This window comes from Misgurnus anguillicaudatus, chromosome 20 (assembly GCF_027580225.2).
Source record: "Misgurnus anguillicaudatus chromosome 20, ASM2758022v2, whole genome shotgun sequence".
Lineage (NCBI taxonomy): Eukaryota > Metazoa > Chordata > Actinopteri > Cypriniformes > Cobitidae > Misgurnus > Misgurnus anguillicaudatus.
In genome coordinates this window covers 9,511,576-9,539,113 of record NC_073356.2, presented here as the reverse complement: position 1 = coordinate 9,539,113, position 27,538 = coordinate 9,511,576, and the positions used below count along the sequence as shown (strand labels likewise).

Here is a 27,538-nt window from a genome sequence, read left to right as displayed (position 1 = left end):
AATTTGAAGAGATATGTGACAACTTTAATATAAAACATAAATTGGATTACATAATCTGTGATAATGCTTCAAATATGAAGAAAGCCTTCACAGTTTGTTTCCCTTCTGCTAAAACTGACAATGAAGATGATGATGATGAAGATGAGCTGGGAAACAGCTGCATGTGGGAGAAAGTAAGTGAGGAATACCAGGATGATGTGGAATCCATCCAGAACAGCTGTCGGCAGCAGTGGCTGCAGTGCTTTGCACATTCATTGCAGCTTGTTGTAAGAGATGGACTAAAGGAAACAAAAACTCTGAACAGTGCAATGGCAAAAGTGACAAAATTTTGCAGTTTACTCCATTCTTCGTGTAGACTGAAGGAAGCGTTTGAAGCGGAGTATGGAGCAAACCGAAGCATCCCATCAGCTGTGTCCACACGATGGAACAAAACTCTTCGCCTTGTGGAGGCAGTCACTGACCTGGATCCCCAAAGTCTAAACTGTCTGCTGGAAGCCCAAGGACATAAAGGCCTGTGCTTATCACCCAGAGAATGGAGTCAGCTCAAAGAGCTTGTGGACATTTTAGCCCCATTTCTGCAAGCAACAGACCTTACACAATGAGAGAAGGTGGTGACTGTCAGTGCTGCTCTCCCTTGTGTACTCTCACTCCAACAGCCACCTCATCCATATGCTGAATGCATCTCGTCATCTGTTTGGCTTAGTGAAAGCATTGCAGAAGTCACTCCAACGCCGTTTCCAGGGGATGTTTGCAAATGTCAGAATGGATGAAACAGCACAACTCCCTGTAGAGCTTCCATTCGGAGATATGATCTACCTGTTGTCTGCAGTTCTAGACCCATCATTCTGCCTCTTTTGGCTAGATCATGATGTCCTCGCACCAGATGAAGTCAAGAGTGAGGTCAAGGAGATAATGATAGGTAGGTCAATACACATGAACAGATTTAAAAGATTATCATCACATTATGCATCTAACATATTAAATTCTTGTCTTACTTTTTATTGATTCATAACTTAATCACCACTGTGCATTTAGTGTATTAACGTTATAATATTGTAACTAACCATAATTTTTGTGGAATATTTTCAGACCTTCTCTTGGTTGAAGCTCAGAAAGTCACCATACCTGAGGGCAGCAGTGAAGAAGATGAGGAGGAGCCACTAGTACCCGCTAAAACTCCATGGCTTTTCTCTGGCTACCGTAAGAAGGGTACCAAGAAAAAAGCAGACCATCACACATCCTGCAAAGATGGGGTCATTTGCTACATCCACGTTTGCTCTGAAGAAGAAGTTGACTGTATGGATTTCTGGGAAAAGCATGCAAAGATCTTCCCAAGGCTTTATATTGTGTCTATGAAACTGCTTGCAGTTCCTGCCACAAGTGCACCAGTGGAAAGGGTATTTAGTCATGGAGGCCTTATAATGCGCCCTCACCGAGCAAGACTTGGTGCAAAGACACTGTCAAGCTTAATCTTTTTGAAATGCAACCATTCTGTTGCTTAAGACTTTTCTAGTTCTTAGGCCACTGAAGGACAGCTAAAAGCCAAAAATGTTTTGTGGCCCATACCTGTTACATGCCATAAGTTGGTCAGTTGCTTCACTTACTTTAAAAATGTTGAGGGTTTCAATGTTGTGCTATCCAGCCAAGTTAATAACAAATAATTGAGAATTCTTTATCATAAGGAAGTGTAGTTTGTAAAAAAAATTTGGATAGTATATTTCACATTGTTTGGTTCGTTGCAATAGTCTTTTGCATTTAGCTACAATGATGTTTTGCACTAAATTTGTTTTAAAGCTTACACATTGTCTATATTTGGTCTTATGGCCCACAGAGCCAGCTCAACAGGAGCCAAGGCCTTTCATTGTAGTTCAGCGACATACAAGGTCCTTTTTCTTCAGAACCTCAATTTTTGTGGTCTGTACTGTACTGTGCGTTCATGCTACAAAATACAGATATTAACAAGCATTCTTGTTGTTTTTTTCATGTTGCAGTACACTGATTATATACCAAAATCAAAGCTGATACTGTATGCTAATAGATAAAGAAGTCATAATAACCAAGCATGTTACATGCTTTGAAATCCTTATACGTATATATAGCTATGCAGTGTTCTAAGCAGCCTGGATGGGTCGCAGTACGTGATGCAACCAGAGACTTATTATAATAGAGACTTGAGACTTGACTTGGCCTCTAGCCCAGAGACTTCAGACTTGACTTGGACTGAAGCTCAAAGACTTGAGACTTGACTCGGACTCGAGCTCAGAGACTTGTGAGCATCTCTGGCTCAAACCGATCAACTCCTCCACAGCTTCCCGCTCAGGCGAGGACAGGTCAGAAAAGCATATATCAGATGAATCCGCCATTAGATCGGAAAATGCTAGCTTCAGTCGGCAGCGTTTGTTGATGCTAGCGGGCTATATGCTAACACTGGGTGTTTATTAGTGATAAATAGTTTCACGTGGTAGTACTGCTCAATAATCGTCACGGTAAAGTATTCCTAGGTAAAACTAGTAAGTTATATTATATAAATAGGAATAAGATAGTAAAAAAAGGATTTTAGATGAAGAACTCGACGGAGCTCCGATGCACGATCTGTTCAGCGTGATCTGTTCAGCGTGACGTCACATTCCCTGCAGGGTGTTGGGGTTCAACATACAGCAAGTGCCGCCTTTTTTGAATAAACATCGTCTTAAATTTTTTAAGGCGAAGTAATGAATGGTGTATTTGCATTTTGTGCGGGAGTAGAAGACGCATTTTCCGTTTTTTACAAGATGCTTTTATGTGGCCAAATGTAAATGGAACAGTTTTAACAAATGAGATATAGCTATCCGATCAGAGAAAACCCATGAAGTCAAATATAAAGGTACAAAGCTGTCACTGGGGCAGTACCCTTTATAAAAGGTTCTAATGTGTACCATTTAGGTACAAATATGTATCTTTGAACAACCAATATGTACTTTTGAAGTACTAATATGCACTTTTTGGGTACAAATGTGTACATTTTTTAAAAGAGTACTGTCCCAGTGACAACTTTTGTATCTTTATTTCTGAGAGTGTACTCGTATACTATCTTTTTGATCCCATCAAGAGAGGCTTCTTGATGGGAAATGCATCATAAAAAAGTCTATAAATTTGGCAGATGTAAAGCATACTGTACATGTTTATTTTTTGTGTTAGTCCATTTTATTTTAATTTTATTTTATTATTATTGTAACAGCTCAGGTATGTTCAAGGAGCAACATGTTTGTGCAATTTCTAAAGATTTTAGTTCCGTTTTGAATAAAGGGGTTGGAAATGAATGCTTTTCTTGTTTTTATCCGATTCATCAATTAATCGAAAAAAATTATCATCAGATTAATTGATTATTAAAAAAATCGTTAGTTGCAGCCCTTAACGTCCCACATTTCTGCCACAATACCATGTTTACAGTTAGTGATACAACGAACATTTATGGTAAATATCTGTAATTTGTGAATGGAAAAGTATTCTATGATGCTTGGAACTAAAGGGATAGTTCACTTTAAAATGAAAATGCTGTCATCATATACTCACCCTCAAGTTGTTTCAAACCTGTATAAATTTCTTTCTTCTGCTGAACACAAAAGAGGATATTTTAAAGAATGTCGTTAACAAAACATTTAACTGGAGCCAATGACTTCCATAGCATTTTTTTCCTACTATGGAAGTCAATGGCTCTAGTTAACTGTTTGGTTACCGACATTCTTCAAAATATCCTCTGTTGTGTTCAGCAGAGGAAAGAAATTCATATAGGTTTGAAACAACAATAGAAAATTTTTTAAGTCAACTATCTCTTTAATAGACAAGCTGCAGGCCACCCCTGACTTTCAACAACCCAAACTGGTTTCCAGTTATTCCAAGATATTCAAGGTAACAATTAAAAGTCTTGCCTGGTATTAGTTGTTCTGCCAGTCATACTCGATGAATAGGGCTGAAACGATTCATCGAGTTACTCGATTTACTCGATTCAAAAAATTCCTCGAGGCAAAAATTCTGCCTCGAAGCCTCGTTAAATTCCTATGACGCGCACTACATGCGCCGAGATCTGATTCACACGGACCGTTGTTCAATGTTCAGGAAGCACATCATAGCGCGTGGTACATTTTGAATTTAGTTGGCGCGATGGCGGAGCGAATATGTCCATAAACAGCAGAGAGAGACTGTCTAAAGTTTGGGATCATTACATTATCATTACATTCAGCATCTGAACTGAAAACATCCACTGTTGTTTCACCAAGCGTCGATGAAACAAGGTAACCTAGCTTCCGATGATTTTAATCCCATACTGTATTTGTAGCGATGTCGTTATGCGGTTTGACTAGATATGATGTTTAGCTTTGTTGTTTTTAAGTAAGTTAGTAAACGTGTTCGCGTTCAACTGCAGGACAGTAGGCTATAGATTAAAAAAGAACCCCTTCAGATGCACGCATGCACTTTACAGGTGTGTGTACCAAAAAACGGCACCACAGTGCAATCATATATGGGCAATTTGTAATCTGACACATTTTGTTCAATAATAATAATCTCTGTTTTATTGGAGTTTATCATAAGGAAGTTATTCTCTCTCACGCGAGTCAGATCGATCGCGGAATGCATCACATATGCTTAAACTTTTACGTAGCCACGCAACAATAATTTCAGCATGCATTCACTGTATACAGCGGGACTTGATGTTGTGATTTTTCGAACGGATTCTTAACCTAAAATGCACCGCAATGCAAGTGATGCAAACCAAATGCAGCGTTCTATTGAAAATGAATGTATGTATTTCTGCAGTACCAAAATGCAATGAAGCAACTGAACGTCTGACTGGGGTGTCACTCTTTCTCACGCACAGCACGCGTGCACACGCAAACACAGGTGCAAGTGCGCGCACACACACAGGTTGTTACCATAGCAAATAGGCTCACCCCAGAAATGATATATTATATGTTAGTAGCCTAATGGTAAATGCTGCAGGTGTAGAAATGTACATAAACCAGATATTTACTTTGATGTCAGGGCTAGATTACAGCATGAAACCTGTTGTGCATATTAATAAATTAAAGTGTTTAATTGTTGGCACTGGCACTTATAAACACTAAATGGGTAAAAAATTGAAATAAATAGGCTTATTTTTTTGGAGCCAAATACCTCTGTTTTTTTAGAAATAAAAGCCAAATGCTTGAACATTTTACAGCCAAGCCATTTTCGTTATGAATTATTTGTTTTAGTTGTTTAAAAACACACAAAAATTTATCCGATTACTCGATTAATCGATCGATTCAGTGCTAGATTAATCGATAGCTGCAGCCCTATCGATGAAGTCCCTGATGAACGATGCCACATGTGGATTGAGGCACTCGTTTTTTTTTTTGGACCATTTTCCCAGTTCGTCTGCTAATCTGGACCTTTGAATTGCACTTGCTGTGCTCTGGGTTAATTCTGACAAAGAATCTGTAAATAAAAACATTATGCATTACCTTGATGTTTAACAATTGCACAACAGTCTATTTAAACAAAAATAAACACTTTAAGGGGCCAATCACACCAAAAGCGTTTATGGCAATTGCAGGCGCCTTTTTTGAATGAAATTCTATGGGCAGAGAACATTTGCGCGCTGTTTATGCGCACCGAACGCCTTGCGTTTTTTGCCGCCGGGCGCAGCACGCGCTTTTGAAGGAGCGCTGAGAGCGAGAAGCGCCCGACGTCATTCGCATCTTTCATTGTGCAATCGAATGAGGGGAGAGGCGGGCCTTACGTTGTGGTGAGTGAAGTTTACAGTTGCTTTGAAGAACTGGACTCCACTCGCTCACTCTCTCCTTTTGCTCCGTTTGTGCACCTCTCACCCTCAAACAAGGTCAGAGCAAGCACCCTCTTTTTAAAGTTTCTGCTAATATGACAGTTAACAGCAAACGAGCGCTCACTCTTCAATATTTGATTGACAAGACAGCTGACTCGCAGGTTGCCTAGCAATATAAAAAGCCGGGTTGCACTGCTATTTTTTAGAAAAAGGCAGTGTGTCACCCCTTGCATTTCCAAGCGTTTAAAGCACGTTTGGTGTGATCAGCCCCTAAGAAGTATTTTAATATTGGGGTAGTTGGTTAAAAAATGAGTACTCAAATATTTGTTCCCATCCCTAGTCAAAAATATATAAAAAACAAATAAGTGCTTACCTCTGGATAAATTCCAATGTAGTGGCTGCCTCCTCAGGATATTCTATGTTAAATACATAGTATGACGCAAAAAGGACAGCCAGAGTAGAAGTGAAACCACAACGGTCTCTCAATTGGAGGACAACTCTGCCCTCGATGGAAAACATCCATTTTTTTGCCCCCAGAATGGACTCTCCTAAAAAATATAAAATAAAAGTTGACATTGGACAGTATTCAATCTGATATGGTTTACTATTTTATTGAGCAAAAATAATTTAAAGCATTACCCCTACACAACTACCTTGGATTTCCATTGGATCAGTAACAACTAGAGATTTTTGGAATGTAAGTGCAAGATGACGTAAAACTTTGTTCACACACAGTGACTCGATACAAATATGCTTTAGAGGTGAAGTAACCCTTAAAAGTGGGATGTGTTGTGTATGTCGAGAGCTGGGATCTTACCGAGCATGATGAGCCTTGGAGTGCTTGGCAGGGAAATCTGGGCCTCAGCGTCTGCTTGGGAGGAAGTTTCCTGTAACACAAAATAAAAAACTTTTAGAAATCACAAGTACAATATTCATAAGAGAAAGTGTGTGGCAAAACTGTACAAAAATTACTTGCATCATCCAAGAGGAAAACCGTGTCTTCCTGTTCTTTAAAGTAAGCCATCATGACTAAGATTGCAGCAAGTCCGGGATCTATGTCTTCCATCTGTCTCTCAATGCCATGAAGGACTGCCTTCACTTCCTTGTTCCATTTTAAAAGTTGACAATTGAAATATTGTAGAACTCTTTTCCCCTTGTCAGCAAGTGCTTGTCGTAGTCTTGACTCTAGCTCAATTCCTGTCAATGTGCAGAAGTGCTGTAGTAAAAAGTTCTGCATGAAGAGGAATGGCCACTCTTTCTGTAACTCTGACAAGGTTGGTGAAGGAGTTGCATTAATGTCACAACGCTGTTGCTCATACAGTAAAGTCATGAGGTCATTGACTCGCTTCTGGTCTGCACCTCTTTGTCCCTCCTTGGCATAAATAGTCATCAGCTCTATTTTCTTCTCATAGAGAGACTCTCTATTTTCTCCTTCAGGCATTTGTGATGGTTGCCATTTGACACATCAGTTTTGGCACACTTTCTTGATGGTCCAGGCAGGTCTTCATCTACAGCAGGGACCATTCGTTTTGGTTTTCGAAGTTGTGTTAGGGTATTGTCTCTGTTTAAAAAATCTATCCTTATCCTCAGTTGTTTGCTTAAAGTGTAATATCCATTGCCCAGCCGTTCTCCTTCTTCTGTTTGGTCTTCAAAAGACTTAGGATATTTATTCACAATGCTCTTAGCCAGTTCAGCACACTGCCTGAATGAAGGGTTCAAGCAAACCTGTCTTATTGCTTCTGCAATGACTCTCACCATATGCCGTCTATCTGCAGCTTTTGGCCGTTTCCTCTGTGCAAGACACTTTCTCAAACTTTCATGTGTTTTCTCCCACGGTACAGAAAATGTTGATAGCCAAGTGCTATTCTACGCACGAACATGGCTTGAAGGTTCCAATGCAAGCTCTGAATTGGGTGAGGTTTCAGGATAAGGCACAGGTGTAAGAGTCAAAATAATTTCAGGTTCAGAAGTTTCCATGGTACAATCATGTTGCTGAGTGTTGTGCTGTGTATCTATAAAAGAAAAAGCATGGAGTAGCTACCACAATAATTTAAAGCTTTTAAGAAAACATATACATATTGTCAAAAACTTTTTAGCTGTATCTAATGAATGTGTATAGTCAACATTTTATGAGTGCTGGTTTTGGAATTCATTTGGATTGTACTTTTTAATATGGATTTCATTATCTAACACAAAATTATTTAAGTGTTAGTTGACCCAAAAATGAAACATTCTTGTCATACATTACTCACCCACAAGTTGTTTCAAACCCCTAATGACTATTTTTTATCATATAAATAAAGATTTTTTTTATGAAATCTGTGAGATATGTCCCTCCACTAAAAATCTGATTACCCAAAACTTTTTATAACAAAATAAATTTGTGCTTTAATTCAAGTCTTCTGAAGAGACAATCACTTTATATCTACAACAGATTTAATTTAGGCTTTATTTACAAAAAAACACTGATCACCAAACATGGAGCACTCAAATTTGGAAAACAGAAGCTCAATTATGCTTGGTTGATGCCACAGAAGACCCCATTATATGGATTTATTTTAAGTTTTAAGGCATGAAGCTTTATGAGTTTTAAGCACTTTCAATGAAGGAACAGCAAGAAAAAAAATAATTTGTGTTCTAAAGATGAATAAACTACCTTGGAACGACATGAGTGAATAATTGATGCCAATTTTCATTTTTGGGTGAAATATCATTTTAATACCACATAATTTACCTCTTTTTTTAAAAGGCATGCAGTAGCTTCCTACAGTCTACTGATGTCAGGAGGTGTTTCAAATCATCATCTTTTATGAATTCCATGTCATCAGCTGTCCTAACCCCAATGCTTGACAAGTGTTGTAGAATCATTTCCAGTGAATCGTTTTCCAGGTAGGAGAGGACACTTTTAATGGTGGCTTCCATTATACTTCACCTGAAAAAACAGAATGATGAAGCACTTAAACATTAAGGTGATCATCAAAGTTGTACACTGGAAGTGGGTACCCAGCTAGCAAAAAGTCGTCTATTGGACGTTGAGTAGACGTAAACCTTCAACATCTAATATTGGTCCACTGAAGGTTGAAAATGAAAATTGAAAAGACGTCAAATTTGTCCAACTTTTCAATGTTGAAAACAGGTCGATCTTCAACGTCTAATTATGGTCCAGTGAAGGTTGAAAATGAAAATTGAAAAGACGTCAAATTTGTCCTTCTTTTCAACGTTGAAAACAGGTCAATCTTCAACGTCTAATTTTGGTCCATTGAAGGTTGAAAATGAAAATTGAAAAGACGTCATATTCGTCCATCTTTTCAACATTCAAATCAGGTCGATCTTCAACGTCTAATTTTGGTCCATTGAAGGTTGAAAATGAAAATTGAAAAGACGTCATATTCGTCCACCTTTCAACATTCAAGTAAGGTCGACCTTCAACTTCAAATTTTGGTCCATATTCATCCATCTTTTCAATGTTGAAAACAGGACCACATTAACATACAAAATAACATTTTATAAAATGAAACAAAGGTTTAAAGGGTTATAATAACTTTAATAAAACAGCACATTTTAAATAGTGCAAACAGTCAAGTAACCAACAGATTTCACAGTCTGCAATAAACAGGTCGGTCCAGTAACAACACAGAGTGCAATAAACATATACCAACACAGATTTCAGAGCGCAGTAAACACAGGTCAGTCCAATGCAATGAGCCAGAGGTTTTCAAAGCTGTCCTGGAGGACTACTAGTACTGCACAATTTGCATGTCTCTCTCATTAGACACACCTGGTTTAAATTTTCAGCTCATTAGTAGAGACTGCAAGACTTGAACTGGGTGTGTAAGGTAACTGAATGAGGTGTGTCACAAAAGGGAAACATGCAAAATGTGCAGTACTAGTGGTCCTCCAGGACAGCTTTGAAAATCCCTGCTATGAGCAGTCCAGAGATTTCTGTAATCTGGGGGTTGGTTGGGCTTCTCTCTGTGATGATGGGTGGAAGATTCGCGTCACATTCACACGCCTCTTCGCTTCTTCTTCTTTAAGTTTTATGGTGGTTGGCAACTACCTTTAATGGTGCATTACCGCCACCTGGTGGGGTTGGGTAATTATATCATGAATCCTCATTGCACCTCAATCGCAGTTTCATATTTTTTATAACTTTGACGTAATATGTAAAACTCTTTACATTTACTTAAGATAATTGTAGAAATGAGTGAAGAGTCCATGATAAATCCAAACCAGCCGTATTTATTACATAAACATCTGTAGTGTAAATTCAATTTACAGCTTACACAGCCACAGGCAACAAACTGAAACTAAACACTTCAACCCGGCAGGGGAATATAAAACAGCACCAACAGGACTCATGCGCACTTCCACTAGTACGGTGTCTCTCAGTGTCCATAGAGTACGCAAGCGCAATCATTAACAAGAATGATCTACAATAATCATAAACATGGTTTGGTAATTTGTTTTCTCCGTTGTTTTAGCATGTATAACAGATTATCTAGCTGTCTTAGATTATGAGTTGAAAACGTGGTCAGTTGAAAACACGTAGTCAAACAGTCCAGCCAAAACTACTTAGTTGAAATCACGTTGTAAACCAGTCCAAGGCGGACCGACTTATTTTCAACCATATTTCAACGTTGAAAGACCGTAATTGTTTACTGGTAGATTATGAGTTGAAAACATGGTCAGTTGAAAACATGTAGTCAAACAGTCCAGCCAAAACTACTTTGTTGAAATCACGTCGTAAACCAGTCCAAGGCGAACCGACTAATTTTCAACCATATTTCAACGCTGAAAGACCGTAATTGTTTACTGGGTAATAATCAGCAAGTGTGTCCACACTAACACACACATAATGTGTCTGTGTGTCATGCTGCAAGATGTGAACACCAAGTTCCAAGGCTGGCACTGATTGAGACTTTTCACAAACAAAATAAACCTTCTCCTCACTGACCAGAAGAACAACAATCCTACCAATCACATGACCCCTGTCATTAACATTGAGAAGTACAGCCATTCCTTTCCTGTAGGTAGTTCCCTTGTATGTGGCAGTTTCTACTTGTGTTTTGTTTCTTAATACCACATAGTCTAACAGCTTTTTGAATTGCACCATTGTTCATTTGATCATCAAATTCATTTGCTTGGCCTACTTGAAGAATGCCTGGAAAAAAGCTCCCTGAGTGTAAATACGCCTGCAGTAATTGGTGTCTTTCTGCCAAAGTACTACATAGGTTTTTTAAATGATGGAGCTTCCGTGCACACTGCTTAAAATATGTGTGCTTACTTTTGAAGCGGAGAGTTCAGAGGCGAATGAGAGGGCCACATTTAATTATAAGGTCTGGATAGAAGTGGTGTTTTGGCTTTAATGGTTGGTCTGAAAAAATAGTTGCTCTAGACTCCAAATATTCCTCAACAAGTAGCTTCAGATAGGCTACCTGATTGGAATGGATTTTGGGAGCACAGACAAGTTATACGATCTCCCTTAATTTGAAGCACAACTGCCAAACTTGATCTTCAAGTGGATTCTTTATACGTTTGCCGACAAGGATAGGGAGAAGACGTAACAAGCACCAGTTCTGTGCTGCACTTCCTCCCAATTTCTCTCCATCAGCTCTGATCACACAAGGTCGGTTATTAGCAACACTACCTTTGAGCTTTAGTTGAGAGACCATCCTATTCAACTGCACAAATGTGAAGTGCTTCCCAATGGCCACAAGGTGTTTAAGATACAGTTGTAGATCGACAGAGACAATCCCTTCAAAAAGATCATGAACAAGACATGGAGGAAGCCCTGGTTGGCATACATGGAAATTTTGTAAAGAATTGAAAACTGAGTCTTTTTTTACTCCATCTACATAGTTTTCTACTGTCCTTGCTGGGCCTAGCTTAGTAGGTTCCCTTTCAAATCTGTCTCTGTCTATAAAGCAGTATCTACAAAAGTTTTTGCTCTTGTTGAAATTCTCAGTGAAACCTCCAAGTGAATGTGACCCCAGGTTGTCACCTGCAATTGCAATTACTACCCCCTTCACAGTCTGACCTGTCTCCAAAGTAATACCAGATTGCTCAATGTCTTTTAAGTCTTTTACAAGGGAAGAAAAAACTTTGTCTTGCCCAAAAAAACTGGTAATCAAACTCCCTGCACAGCATGGCTAATTGCATTGGGTCAATGGTTGACCTGTTATGTGGCAATATCTCACTTAATGTCATATACACAGCTAATAGCTTGTGTTTCTTTTTGCCAGATCCAAGAGGATTCACTACTTAAAACACATCTTGATACAATATAACAGAAACTGCAGAAGGAAACTTGTAAAAGGCTATTTTCTTTGAAAGTCTTTCCATCTCTCACATCCTCAAGCACATTTGTATCTACTGGCAAGTGTATTTTTGATACATTATATGCTCTCTCACTGATGGCAGGTTCAACAGGGCTTTTAGAGTGTCTTTCACTGGGACATACTGGCAAAACTGCTCTTTACCAGAACCATCAAAACCAAGATGAACCTGTATTGGCCCTACTGAAAAATCCAGCTAAGACCAGCATAAGCAGGTGAGCTGGTTTTAGCTGGTATCCAGCTTAGTTTTAGCTGGTTTTGCTGGTTTAGGAAGCTGGTTTTGCTGGTGTAGCAAGCTGGTCTAGCTGTGTTTTGGTCACATTTTAAGCTGGTCTAGCTTGACTTAGCTGGTCAGGCTGGAAGACTAGCTGGCCCACCAGCATGACCAGCTTTGTCAGGCTGGGAGGACCAGCGTAAACCACCTTAAACCAGCTAAAACCAGCTACCAGCTTATGCTGGTTTTAGCTGGATTTTTCAGTAGGGGGCTCAACATAACAGAAATTGTTCTTAAAATATGTCTTTCTGGTTGTATCTGATCTGAACACGCCCTCATTATACAGCTTTAGTAAGTTATCTTTTGATAATCCATCTATGATATTACAAATCCTTTCATCAGGAATGTCAAGGTTTGACAGTTCTTCACGAAGTCGAACAAACATCTGTGACATTGCATTTGTGCATAGTTCTTGAAACTCTTCTATCAGAGTGGATATTGTGGAAGCAGGTAAAAGCATCTTTGCTTGCATTTTCAAGTAACAAATGGCCAAATTGGTAAGAAAAACATGTTCTTCTGTCTTTCTCAACATCTCCTAAATAATTACCAACCTCAGGAAATTCTACAGTCTCACTCATGTCATCATTTCCCATATCAACAGCATCATCATGCACAGCTGCATCATCAATGTTTACACCTCCATCTCTACATGCTACCAAATCTTTTGCATGTATCCTGCTTAAATGTGAGGTGAATGAAGATCTGACACTGAAGAGCTTCTGACAAGTGCTGACAGGACAAACAATCTTTTCGCCATCCCTAATATGCATATATAAATGCTCACAGAGACTTGAAAAATTTGAAGATTTAAAAGTGCATTTCTCAGCCTGACAATTCAAATTCACACACCTTTGAGATCTAGCTGGTTTAGGTTTTGAGTGATTTCTGTACATGCGTGTTTGTAATGCACAAAACGTCTTGAAATTACAAGGACATTTGGAAATCCCACATGAATACCTAAAGTCTGCACAGTTTCTGTGCACTTTAACGTGTTTGATATATTTGGTTGTTGTGTCTGAGGAGAAAACACATTGCTTGCATTTGAAAAACATCATGCATGCCAGTTCATGTAACGTTTATACCTGGAATGATTGTCGATGTCTCTGTCGTGCAGTCTGAAAGTAAAATCTTAAAAAATCTTAATACAGCGAGAATATTATTATGTTTCCACAAGTCGTGAATAAAACTCCTACATACTTAAATTAGGCAAATATCTAGTGTCACGAATAACAATCTTTTTTTGTGGCTGCACAAAAGTTTTGTGGCTGTGTTTTCATTCGACTTGGCCCGCTTAAATATCTGATTACTCAGGCGGCAAATTTAGAAAGCAAGATTCAAACGGCTACCGCGCCAAAATTTCATCATGCACATAATTTACACAACTTCAAATTATTTTTATCCAGCAATGCTAACGTTAGCCAACGTTAGTCTTTAATCAAATAAAATACGTTATAAATGTAATGTCGGCCGCCAGATAAGACAAATATTAATACAATGCTCAGGTTATGACACTTCAAATTAGGTTATTAACAATCTAACGTTATAGTTTTTGCAGTTTGACCTGCAATGAAGTTCAGAAAAATCATGAAAAATGTGTTAAGTAACGTTGGCCTAACAAATACCTCTAACTTAGCTGTGTTTTTTTTTTTCAAATCGGCCTGCTTAACTTTAATGTCCTATTCTCCTCAGGCGGCAACGTTAGCAAGCAAGAAAAAAAACCCCGAGAGATTTTTAAACGGATACCGCGTCAATAAATACAAAAAATACACAGTTTTAAATTAATTTCATTCCACAATGCTAACGTTACTCTTTAATTAAATTAAAGACGTTATAAATGTAATGTTGCCGAATAAGACAAATCCTAATTCAGTAACGTTATAGCCCATGACATGCTCCCACAAGTTGAAATGGCACTTCAACAATATCGTTTCTGCGGTTTTACGTTCAGAAAAATCATGATGCTATGAAAAATATATAAAGTTTTAACTTACCTCAGCTGCGTTTTCTTTTAGCTCGAGAGTGGCAGTGGTCGGCTGGCTTGGATCACTCATTGGTCGTTCATTAACGATTCGTTCATTTTGAACGAATCTTTAGTATGACTCGTGAGTAACGAGTCTTCTCAGAGAGTGATTCATTAATTTTGTGTTGACTGCGCATGTGAAACATCAATTAGTTCACCTGTCGAGTCTTCGGGTCCTCCAAGTCGTTCGTTCCTTTCACAACCAATATGCCGGTTCAGCCAGTGGCCGTTTCTCAATCCTTGCAGCCTGCAGAGGACGCATATGCAGGGTGTAAACGTCATCAAGCGTGGTTTATTTTTAAGTTAATTGACCATTACATTGGCAAGTCATAAGCATATTAAACAATTTACTATTAACTAAGAATAACAGTCAACTTGAAACAAGATAGTCTTGATGACGTATGCAGCCTAGAAATACGACCTCCGGAGGCTGCAGCCTTCCCATTGAGACACGTATTTTACAGACCATTTATTTTCTCTTGAAGATGACTGCCTCACACGTAAGTGGTAACAACGTTAGCTGACAAGAAAAAAAGTGATCATATTATGTGACATATCTGCACCAACAGAGATCACATGCACAATTCCAATTTTAATTTTTATTAAACAATGCTATCCTTCTCTAAACCGATGTTATTAAATGTTGCCAGACTAGAAATAATATTAAAATCATGCAGAAATATATATCTGTGGTAATAAAATTATAAAATGCACACACAACACCAGACGAGTTTACTAGGAAGTGTGGCACTCATTTCTCTCTCTCTCTCAGTGCACTCCTAAAGTTGAACAAACAGGGGACATACAAGAGTAAACCTTGGAAATAAATTAGCAAAGTTACCTTTCTGAAGTAAAAATTCAGATAAAAGTGTTGAATATCGTATTGCTTGGCTGAAAAATCCTCTATAAAAAGCTGTATTGTGATTCACAGGAAAAATATTTTTACTGTAGAATTTACCCGCCGTTGAAAAAAGACCACAATGCCTTGCAGATATACAGCAACATTCTGTATACAGATTCTACAGTAAGCATTTGCTCATTTTACAGTAATGATGCTGTGAAAACTACAGATATTTGTTACAGTGTTGTTTTGTGGTCAATAAACACATATGTGTATAACTACACTAAAATATTATGTCTTTGTATATATCCAAAATATTTGTTATTTTCTGTCATTTTTACAATGTGTATATTGGTGCGAAATAAACATATTTCTACAAATGGTTTTGGTTTGATGATAAACACAATATCTATTATTTAACAGTAAAATGTTTCTAACTATGTTCCTGATTACTCACTCCTCCTCTGTTCTCCTTCTGAGTGGTCCATAGTCTGCTCTGTAAATGTTGTTCATGTTTTGAAGTGTATAAACTTTCAGGCAGTTGGCCTCCAGTCCTGGATGTTCTGTCATACACTGTGGAGAGGTTGGTGCTTGAATTAATATTCTCCTTACCTTTTTAAGTATATTAAAACAAATCACGTCGGATATGTAATTTATAGTATCAAATCTATACAATTTAAGTGTTTTTTGCAACGTTAATTTTAATAGAATGAGGTAAGTACTATGCAGGCACTTAAAGGCAGGGTAACAGATTTGATCCTGAAACATTTTTTGTTATGCTGGTTAAAAGTCTCCTTACATCCTGATAGCAATCACTGTGTTAAGTTGTTTAAATGTATTTGTAGAAATTTATGTCATCTGTGAAAGGCGTAGGACCAAAAAATGTTCAACAAATCATAGATTTCGGTCCGAATGGACGTTTCCATTTTTGTCCCTCATACGTAAGCATAATTTGAATGCCCACCGCGCAGCGAGTCCACGCAGACACCATACGTCATTGGCGCGTTAACGTGCGCTCACCTCCTGCCTGTAAACAGTGAGAACAGCAAACTTTTCTGCTAAATTGACAACCTACACAGGAGGCACAAAACTAAAGGCATCTTTTATAACAACAACAGCAAAAACTGCCTGGATCATCAAGAGCAAAAACCCAAATGAACATCGGTAACTTTACTGCTTTACCACGAGATGCAAACAGCTGCAGGACGCAAAGGGTCTGAAAGAGTCGTTGCACAGTTTATTTTGGTAAGGTAGGTACGCGATATGTTTGTATTGAGATGGATTCAGATATTCTACTTTGATGAAACATTGTGTTGCTTATGAAATTTGTGTTCGTTTACGGATTAGCGTAACGATATAGTTACTACGTCTACACAACCGAAAGTGTGCTTAAACGAATTCTGATGTAAACCAGTTGTTTGGTTATTTTGGCAGTGTTATTCGACTTTGTACTGCAAAGTTGTCTCACTGCTGAATGAGACATGAGATGTGACCGTCTGATCTGTGTGTGTTCATGTGTTTTGGAAGAGGCGTGACTTTGGATGGCGGTCCGACTCGAGGGTGGGATCGGGATTTCATTGCTAGGCGGCTACCGTTAGCATTTTTCAAAATGTGTTACCCTACCTTTAATTTCATCTTCTCTGGTTGGATAATGCCCACAATTTTGATTGTAATATTTGAAATAACATATAAACACGTTATTTAAATAATAACAGTTTTTAAAGAAAACTACAATTAATTGAAAAGAAATACAATGTCATATTAACTCAAAGATTTTTTTAAGCAATAGTAAAAACACTGTTACAGTACCTGTTGTATTTCTTGGCAGCAAACATTTTCTGCCTCAGTTGGCATTGTACCGCACTTATGACATTAACACCTTTTAAACAGAGAAATGCAGAAAAAAACATCAAGTGTTACATCGTATTAAAAAAAAACAGCTGATAAACAAACAATATTACCAGATAGAGACGTCCTGTTGTAATCGTTGCTACTGTTTTCCTGTTGGTCATTTACTGACTCTGTATCCGATTCTGGATTATATATGTAAGGCTGTATCTGACTATAAGCCATAGTTATTTAAAAAGTTTAAGTTTAATTTCGCTCGATCTCACAGCTGTCGGATTACTATCCAAAGGCTGCGCGTACTCGTAACTCTTTAGCTCCGCCCACCGCACGCCCTCAAGTGTTTGTCTTTTTCCGCCAAAAATCGGAAAGGCTGTTCTTTCTTTTATAAATCTGACAACACGAAAAACTCTTTGGACATGAAGGATGAAATACTACTACAGGTAACCAAGATAAACATTAGATTGGCAGACATGACGTGTGTTATGTGAGCTTTAATATATTTAAAGCTGCAGTCCGGCACTTATTTGGGTTCAAAAATATCCAAAAAAACATTTTTGAGAAAATACATAACCAGCCAGTGTTCAAAACTATCTGCTTACCTTAGCTCGATTCCAAACGGCAAGCTTGTATTAATGATTCTCATTTTAGTGGTACTGGTGGATTTCCGCGGGAAATTCGAGCACGTGTTTGTGTCATTACGTCACGTCACGTCACTTTTGTACACATAAAGAAGGAGTCCCGGCTAGTAGGTTATATTGCGTGTGAGGATAACGGAGAGGAGATTTATAGCCTTTTCTCACATCACTTGGCATGATTAAAGTTATGGCGGATCCAGAAAGATTTAAACGACAATCACCAGTGACAACTAATTCACCAGTTGTAAAACCCAAAAGAACTCGGACTTCGGAGTGGCTACAGAAAAAAAGAGAATGCAACCGAGCCCATGCTAAAACAAGGATAAACATTGGCAGGGCTTTTGAAAGGTGGCGTGAACTTCGTGTTTTGAAGGGGTTCAAAACGGACGCAGAGACGGCTTTTTTTCTGATGGACAGGTAAGACAGTTTAATAATTCATTTACGTAACAGTAGCACACTTGTTCGCTTAATTCACGAAGTTACGGAATTTCCTTGGTTGTCTTTCTCGTTTTGCTATTATGGTAAATATGAATTATTTTGTGCTAGCTATGAGAGGGAGCAGTTCACCTCTACGCCAAGAAAACCAAACCCGCCTCCTCCGTTGTCAAGTATTGGAGCTGAATCAGATCGGTAACGTGACATTTTTCTTGTCATAAGATGTTCGCGTAAGAGTTATGTAAAACACGTTAAAAATGCATAACAGGGATTCAGTTCATACACCGTTTATTTCATAGCACTATAATTGATCTAACACGTATTGCTGTTTCCATTACATGAAAATTGATGACTAATGATGACTAATTGACAGTCTTTGTTACTCGTACAGAGAAACTGATTTTTCTGTCCCCGGAGTTGGTTTTTTGGAAAAAGAACATGATGAAGAAGAGGCATTGCAAGCAAGGTTTGTACATTATCACTAGCAGTTCCATAGTTTCTTTTCTTCTGCAAGTTTTTTCAGTTTGAACAGCTCTTACATTTATTTTAGTCTAGGACTAGTCTAATCCGTGTCCGGGAAACTGCCCCTTTATGATCCACTTCATGAGTGTTCAGCTAAATTTAAGAAATCTAATGTTATTGTTATCTTATTGTTTCATTACAGCTTTACATCTATGACAATTAGCGAGAAGTCATTGCAAATTGATGATGATCAAGCTAATGACCTGATGAACACTATGTAAGTAAAAAAAATGTATGGTACTATATATTTAGCAGTTACTTATTTAGGTTTACCCATACTCACAGTCAATCTTGTCTATTCATCTTTTACAAAGTATAGATTGGGATAATGAAATGGTTACGCCGTCAAAATATGGGGATGAGTATGATGTCGATGACAGTTCAGATGAGAAATATGTGCCACCTTTATGTTTGCGGTATGTTCTTTTTATCGTTTATGATTTTAAAACAAAAAAGTGTCACATTTATTTCAGTTCTGAAACAGGAAATTTTAAAAAGTGTGCTTTTTCTTTTCAGAATGAGTGGTTCACAAAGTATTCCTTTCAACATTGATGAGTTCCCTGTGATTGGGCTTGATGAAACCGTGCATGACGAAGTGGATTGTACTGAGTCTATTGATGAGCCCCTCACTGAGCAGGAACAAATTCTTAGTGAAGATGACCTTGTGGGAAAGCATGCTTCTATTGTCTACGATGACAATTTGAAACTGCTTGTAAATGTTCTTCAGTTTCCATTGAACGCGTGTACTTTCAAAGATCACACCCTAAATATAAAATGTGATGCTTCTCCACCCTTCACAATGAAACTAACATCAAGAGGAACTGCTACAGTCTTGCAATGGGTAATACTGCTGGTTGTTTTCTTGTAACTATTAACCCACAGAGTATATTTAAAGAATTTATGATAGATGTTTGAAAGTTTTAAGTTAAAACACAGTTCTCATTTCCTTTTTTTAGTTCTGTTCCAGAGGTCACAATGTTTGGACATGGAATTCGCAACCAAAATTCAAGTATGGTATGCAAGGAGGGGATTTCATGCTGGCAAGCAACATCTTGCTCTCTGGCAACAACTATGCAAAGATAAAACTTATTTTCCAGTTCATGAACATGGGCATTGTTGCCAAAAACACATTTTACAGTATTCAAGATGCATACTGCACAAATGCTGTAAAGGAATTCTGGACAATTAGGAGAGCTGAGGTGATTCAGCGCCATCAGTCCAAAGATGAGGTTGTGGTTCTAGGTAAGTTTTAACCTGGGCTGACATTTTTGCCATTGTTGATACCTTTCAATCAGAATTTACCTGTTTATTCACTTAATCATGTGTTTGTACAAATGACAGCTGATAGAAGAATGGACTCTCCAGGTAATAATTGTTTTTTTCAACATACTGCTTACAGAAAAACTGTGTGGATGTTGCATGTCTATATTTTTGCTTCCAGGACACTGTGCACAGTACTGCACTTATACAACTATGGAAAATGATTCAAAGGACATAGTTCATGTGATAACAATAGATAAAAGAGAGACCCAGAGAAACTCTGTTATCATGGAAAAAGAGGCTTTTATTCAGACTGTCGACCAGCTTTCTAAAGAACTGAAGCTGAAGGAGGTCGTTACAGATGCACACAGGCAGATATCTGCTTTGATGGGTAAGCAATGTCTACCATTTGTGATGCATTAAGCAATTAAATTGTTTAAATTTGGGGTGTCCAAACTCAGTCCTTAAGGGCCACTCCACTGTCCTGCAGAGTTTATCTGCAACCACAATTAACCACACTACTGAACCAGCTTAACTAGACACATTAGAAACTTCCTGGCAGGTGTTTTGGAGCTAGTTGGAGTTAAACGCTGCAAGACAGTGGCCCTACAGGATCGAGTCTGGACACCTCTTTTGAAGGCAAATAATAATATTATTACATATTGTTATTATGTGATGTACAGATCCAGTGAAAGGCAGGTACAAGGATAATGGGATTGTACATTCTCTGGACATGTGGCATGGAGCAAAGAACCTTGCAAAAAGACTGCATGCTGTTAGTGTTGGAGTACCAACGTTTGCCACCCCTGTTCTTTAGTCACATTGATGTTTACAAAACCGGTTACTAAAGATTTTTTTTTTTTTAGGCTGGGATGATAGCTGGCCAGCACATCATTTTGATCTGGATAAAAGACATGGTTAACCATTTCTGGTTTTGTTGTAAAGCAGCAGATCACAGAGAACAGTTCGTGGTAAGACTTATGTGATTTATTTTTCTTTCTTCATAATAATTTCGTATTACTGACAGTATTTGTGTTTTTTAGGATCTTTGGACTGGTGTGCTTCATCATGTGATTAACAAACATACATGGGCCTTTGGACAATGTCACCATGGCAGTGTTGAGGCTGACCACAATAAGGAATGGATGAAACCTGGGTCCGTTGCACATGAGGCCTTGTCCAAGATTGTTCTTGATGCAAGATGGCTCAAAGCAATTGACAAGTATCTTCGATTCAGGTTATTACCCATGTACTAATGTCTCATTTTGAAATAAGTTTGTGTACTATGAACTCAATCTTGTGTTCACATGTGTTTTATTTACACTTATTGTTAAAGTTCAATAGATATTGTATGTTTGTGTTATATGTACTGCAGGACAACTGCTGACCTAGAGTCATTTCAAAATCACATTTTGATGTACGCCAGCAAGAGATTTGCATTTTCGCCACCTGTTTATGAGGCACGAACCTTACTTGCTGCGCTGGACTACAATCATCACAATCATCGTCCAATACTGGTGAATGCAGAGGGGAACAAAATGTGAGTAAACTTCAATGTTAAATTGTCTATAACAAATGTATTGTGGTCTGTAGCATGCCAATATGAACTTTTGATTTAACTCTACCTTCATGTCTTAGGTACAGGAGGCTGTACAACAAAAAATCAAAAAGGTGGTGTGTTTATGCATTAAAAACAACCAAAGACTACATGTACATCCCAGAACTGCAGAGGTCTATTGTTAGGAAAAGACTAGATTCTGCTTCAGGTTTGTCAAGAAGGAGGCCATTGAAGGCTGATGACCCCAGAGCCCTGGGCAACTTACCAGACGTTCCTCCTCCACCAACTGCAGAGTAAGTTCAAGCTCAACTTCACAGAGGAGATGTAAGTATGACATACTTACATAAATTGCTTGAAATTTGTTTGCTGCATAGGACCAATATTCACTTTGTTAAAGGGATACTTCACCAAAAAATGAAAATTCTGTCATTTACTCTCTCTCATGTTGTTAAAACATGAATTTCTTTGTTCTGATGAACACAAAGGAAGAAATTTTGATAAATGTTCTATTGACTTCCATAGTAGGAATAAAGAATACTATGGAAGTAAATGGGGTCAACTAACAGTTTGGTTACAAACATTTCTCAAAATATCGTCTTTTGTGTTCATCAGAACAAAGAAATTTATACAGGTTTGTAATCACATGAGAGTAAATGATGACAGAATTTTCATTTTTTGGTGAACTATCCCTTTAATGTTGTCTTTCTTTCAGGATCTTGCATGATCTACTCACAGCTGTAATCATCTATTAAAAAAGTTTTCAAGGTAAACAGGACTGATGACGTTAATTTATATTATGTAATATCATTGTGTTTTTGGTTATACAAATATACTTTTTCCTTACTTTGTCCCCCCCTTCTATCATATCTCATAGGTGGTGTGCTGTTATACTCCACTACTGGATAAACATATCTTTGTAAAGTTTGTTATTAATTTATTTACACACTGAAGGACATGTGCATCGCACCATTAGTGTAAAATATCTATGTAGTTTGAACAGTGCTTAGTAAAGATGTTAGCATTACAAATAGTAAAAAAAATCCTAATGCCTATTTTTAAGTACAGTTTGTATCTGTCTGATTTGGTCAGTGTAATAAAAAGATTCGATAGGAACTCAAGATTTCTTTAATTCTTTATTGTAGCGTCCTGAAATATGTAAACTAGTACACATTGGCAACTATAGTTGCAATCCTGTAACAAAAAAAGAGAATACTAAATACAAAAAAGAACAATTTTAGTATTCTAATAACTTGTAACAGACAATGAATTGAATGATATTTAAAGAATAAACTGCACGAAATGATGCTTATAACAAATGATATTGCACCAAAACAATATACACTAATACAGTAACACAAAATGTATATCTTGCATTATTATTATTATTTTAAATGAGGTAGGGCATTGAATTTTTAAAGTATAAATGCATATTCGAATATCTTTATAGTGCAATATTATTATGTATTATTTATTAGGTCAAAAGAAATGTAACTAAAAATAAATAAAAGTAATGTGCTACAGCCTATTTGGTATAAATCCTGTGTATTGGCCTTGAGGATCAGGATATTTCTCTCTAATACACCAAACACAACAACTTGGTATGACCACTCTATGGCCCCTACCTAACGCACCATACTGCCAAACTACATACTGCCTGTATGCAGCATATCGAGATTCTCGATTGTCTGTGCCTGGTTCAGCCGAGTCTTCCAAGGCCAGAATATCATTACGTGTGTCCCTGACCAACCTCAAAACTGCTGGATTGAGACACAGAAGTTAAAATGTAGCTGTCCTGCTTATACACCTCTCTGGTCGCTGGCCACAACATTTTCTTTCCAGGTCTGTGGGCATCTCTCTGCAGTTGTTGCAGGTACACCAGTGTAGTGATGATGCTGAAGGAAGGTTTGTTGCTTGGGTAGCATGGGCTAAAACGTCAAACAATATTGCAGGATGCTGTACTAAAACCTCTTGAAGGATCTCTCCCCTTTGACTGAAGTCTAGGTCATTCACTGCAGACTAAAAAAACAATGTGATGTAAGACATATGGGGAAAATAATATTTTAAAGTGTACAATAAAAAACAAAAACAAACCTGTATCTCTGTTAACCTCTGCTGTGACAGGTCTGCAGCTCTCATTGCATCATCTTCTGAAACCAGGCCTCTTCCTCTCCCTCTTCCTCTCCCTCTGCCTCTCCCTCTGCCTCTCGCTCTCCCTCTTCCACTGCCCACATCATCATCATCATCAGATATTTCTGGGTCAAAGCTTGTGTCCTGCAAAAGAAGTTTCAGTGCATGATGGTAATGACATGTATGTGACTAAAATTAGATTATATTACAGTTTTAAATAGGCATCTGTGGCCGGTTGCATAAAACTTTAAGACTAGTCTTTAAAGTTAGTCATGAATTTTTTTCTTCAAGACTGATCATAACTGTTTTAAGTATGTTACATAGAAAGGTAGATTGGTCTAATTTAAATCCAAATAATAAGACTGATTAGCTCTAACTAATTGCTAGTTAGTCAGAATCATTCTTAAGATGCAGTCTTAATGTCACGGCTATGTTTATGCAACCGGCCACTGATTACAGATACATGTGTTTTATTTCAAATAGAACCAGTTATAAGGAACATTAATTTGTTATGACCATTAGAAATTAAACTGCACAGAAATGGAAACTGAACTACAGGTAGCTCTAATATACATTCAATGTAGTCACGCAATAATGATGTTAACAAACGTTAGCAATTTGAGAACAATATATATTTTGCCCGGTTTGACGTGATATGATATGCAATCGTTTGATTTAATCAGCGTGATTTACTGCAATGCTTTTTTCCTCCTTAGTTGGTAAGAACAAAAGTGGATGTTACTTACTTGTTCAGATGACATTTTCCGATGAAAATTCTTATTCTGGTTATAATTTTCAAAAAGTATACTCCGTGATTGCGGATGATAGTATCCACAGCGACGCGGTGATTGACAGGTTCACTTCATACATTGTGTTCATCCGCGCTGTTTTGTGCCGATGTACAACCCACGTAAAGTTGATTATTCCGCGAATAGCTGCAATTGCAGATTTCGAACAGAGATGGCGACAAAGAGGGAAAACGCCGGACTGCAGCTTTAACAAATTACTTAGTAACTAGTTACACCCAACACTGGACAATACAGAGAACACTTAGATTAAAAAATAGTTTATAAAGCTGCCGTAAATGGAGAAAAAATATCAACAGGGGACCAAGCTTTGAAACCCCTAGATTTGGGCTAAGCCCCCAATGTCTACAATGTCTGGCTCCGCCCCTGTAATGGGCCATGGTTTGATCTTCCTTCAGGCCAAAACAAACATCAAAACTAACACAAAAATGAGTCACTGAGCACAAAACGAAGCTTCTGCCATGACAATCCCAGTCCCCTGACCTGGGGTGTATTCCAGAAAGCAGGGTTAACTTACCATCAGATTAACCCTGAACTTTGGTTTTCAGATTTTCAGACTAACAGATTTTCAATAATTTTGTGTAATGCTTTTCAGTACACTACACTAAAAATGATCATTCATTTGCCTTGGACGATTAGGATCTGCTGTGACAGAAGTGGAGAATAGAAATGTTACATTAGTGTCAATAGTAACATGTTCTAATATATCCTGTATCATCTAATATAACCAAATACCTCAATTTCCCTTTGGCTCAAAAATGATAGCTCAGGAAAGCACAAAAGGCCCATTTTAAAGAAAAAAAGGTGATTTAGAAAAAGACCAACTATAGATCAAATGTAGAGAGGGGGCTACAGATCTGAAGTGCATGTTTAAGAAATAAATATGATACTATGGAATATATATTTATAATTTTATTTCATTATGTACATGATCTAAATGATAATAGAAAATATCTGACCACTATGCCATGTCTGTGATTCAATGGTGTTTCACCTAATGCAGTCTGTGCTTCACCTGTGTCACTCTGTGGGTCAGTGTTAAATCGTGCCTGTGCTTCATGGGTGTCATTCTGTGGGTCAGGTTAGATGCACATGCCTATCAGAGACTGCAGGCAGGGGTAACTTCTGTCCCTCAGTAATTACTATTATGATAGGCATCATGTGTTTCTATTTGTTACTGTAACATTGGCACATTGTCACTTAAAATATGTTAAGATTTCTGGCTCAATATTGACAATGTATTTGCACACACAATTTATTAGAACTTTAGATTTATCTCAAATTATCTAGTAAGTGAAAGATGAGGTTATTTATGAATTGACCAAATTTAAATAGAAATGTACTTGTTAACATTAATTAACTGATGGAAATGTGTTTCATACATCTACTGATATATGGAGTTATATATTAATTAGAGCCCGACCGATAAAGGATTTTGAAGGCTGATACCGATACAAATGTTTGTTGGATTTAAAAACCGATAAGCCGATATATCGGCCGATAATTTGTTTTTTCAGAAACGCGCAACAAAACATTAAAAGATTTCCCTAACAGATTGCTGCTACAGCCACAACTATTACTTCTATTATTATTATTATTGACCGTAATAATTACAAAAAATAATGATGACATTATTACTATCATCATCATTTATATTAAACAAGATAAAGGTCACTCCTAAATGTTTGTGTGCATGTGTAATAATTAGTCCCTATATTGCCTCCCCGAATATAAGACGACCCCCCATTTTCCAAACGTATTTTTGGGTTTTCACCAGAAAATAATTTTATTTAATTTTTTTATTATCTCTCTCTCTCTGTCTCTGCATATCACGCATTCAGCTCTCTCTCTCTCTCTCTCTCTCTGTCCCTGCCTCTCTTGCGCACGCACCTCTCTCTCTCTCTCTCTCTCGGCAAGTTTTAGTTAACCATAAACGTGCGACGTTTTAATTCTTAATGGGTTGCTTTTCAGCTTTCCCCCCGTGAATTTTTCTATATCGTGAATATAAGACGACCCCCTATTTTTTTTAACCTATTTTTAGGACAAAAAACCTTGTCTGATATTCCGGTATACTACAATGTCAGCTTGCTTATCCCTTTACCTGCACTTTTTAAATTCTTTCCATCAAGCTACATCAAACCATTTTCAATTATCAGTTGCTGCCTGCCTTTCGAAAACCTACTATTTAACGATCTAAATCCATTATTTGACTCGTTAATGCTGCGGCTGAATGACAGTCTGCAACGCATACTTGGCGTCAGTGAATTTCACCACGCGTAAAAGAAAAGCGAACTTTTATGCACAAGCTACGTTTGATACCTTTTCTCTATGTCTAAATGTTCACTCCCCGCAAGTCTAACTTTCATTTCACAATGCAGGGACTGTAACCAGAGATATGCTAGTTATAAATACAGTAATCATTACTTTATTTAGGCAGAATAAGTTCATTGTGGTTTCCAAGCTCGTTAACGTTAGCGGTCTTCCACTGATACTGGCATTAGCAGGTCTATGACGAGACATAATTTAGCAAAGAATAACGTCACACTGCAAATTGTACAACCCCAAATCAGAAGAAGTTGGGACACTGTAGAAATTGTGTGTAAAAAATGAATGGAATAATTTACAAATCTCTTAAACTTATATTTTATTCACAGTAGAATATAGATAACAAATCAAATGTTGAAAGTGACACATTTTGAAATGTCATGCCAAATATTGGCTCATTTTGAATTTCATGAGAGCTACACATTCCAAAAAAAGTTGGGACAGGTAGCAATAAGAGGCCAGAAAAGTTAAATGTACATATAAGGAACAGCTGGAGGAGGACCAATGTTTAGGAATAGGAATGTTGTCCTATTCTTGTCTAATGCAGGCTTCTAGTTGCTCAACTGTCTTAGGTCTTCCTGTTTATGATGCACCAAATGTTTTCTATGGGTGAATGATCTGGACTGCAGGCTGGCCATTTCAGTACCTGGATCCTTCTTTTAAGCAGCCATGATGTTGTAATTGATGCAGTATGTGGTCTGGCATTGGCATGTAGGAAAATGCAAGGTCTTCCCTGAAAGAGACGACGTCTG

At 37.7% G+C, this 27,538-nt stretch overlaps 1 protein-coding gene and 5 long non-coding RNA genes across 6 annotated transcripts; 5 read left to right on the top strand and 1 right to left on the bottom strand.

The window, feature by feature from the left end:
* Window positions 1-274: 274 nt before the first annotated feature.
* LOC141351394 (uncharacterized) lies at window positions 275-2,480 on the top strand. The gene is made up of 2 exons (XM_073858081.1): window positions 275-919; window positions 1,090-2,480. The coding sequence occupies exons 1-2, from the start codon at window positions 670-672 to the stop codon at window positions 1,500-1,502; spliced, it is 663 nt and encodes a 220-aa protein (XP_073714182.1). The 5' UTR covers window positions 275-669; the 3' UTR covers window positions 1,503-2,480.
* A 4,302-nt stretch (window positions 2,481-6,782) lies between these two features.
* Window positions 6,783-14,652, bottom strand: LOC141351405 (uncharacterized). Its single transcript, XR_012359665.1, has 4 exons — window positions 14,401-14,652; window positions 13,492-13,524; window positions 8,535-8,732; window positions 6,783-7,812 (listed from the first exon to the last, which is right to left on the bottom strand). It is a non-coding gene; the product is annotated as an uncharacterized lncRNA (long non-coding RNA).
* A 2,968-nt stretch (window positions 14,653-17,620) lies between these two features.
* On the top strand, window positions 17,621-19,100 carry LOC141351407 (uncharacterized). Its single transcript, XR_012359667.1, has 4 exons — window positions 17,621-18,383; window positions 18,580-18,654; window positions 18,853-18,927; window positions 19,025-19,100. It is a non-coding gene; the product is annotated as an uncharacterized lncRNA (long non-coding RNA).
* Window position 19,101: 1 nt separating this feature from the next.
* Window positions 19,102-19,962, top strand: LOC141351404 (uncharacterized). The gene is made up of 3 exons (XR_012359664.1): window positions 19,102-19,126; window positions 19,227-19,551; window positions 19,667-19,962. It is a non-coding gene; the product is annotated as an uncharacterized lncRNA (long non-coding RNA).
* Window positions 19,963-20,152: 190 nt separating this feature from the next.
* On the top strand, window positions 20,153-20,933 carry LOC141351406 (uncharacterized). The gene is made up of 3 exons (XR_012359666.1): window positions 20,153-20,361; window positions 20,654-20,745; window positions 20,837-20,933. It is a non-coding gene; the product is annotated as an uncharacterized lncRNA (long non-coding RNA).
* A 146-nt stretch (window positions 20,934-21,079) lies between these two features.
* Window positions 21,080-21,837, top strand: LOC141351400 (uncharacterized). Its single transcript, XR_012359654.1, has 3 exons — window positions 21,080-21,207; window positions 21,346-21,510; window positions 21,609-21,837. It is a non-coding gene; the product is annotated as an uncharacterized lncRNA (long non-coding RNA).
* Window positions 21,838-27,538: the final 5,701 nt, after the last annotated feature.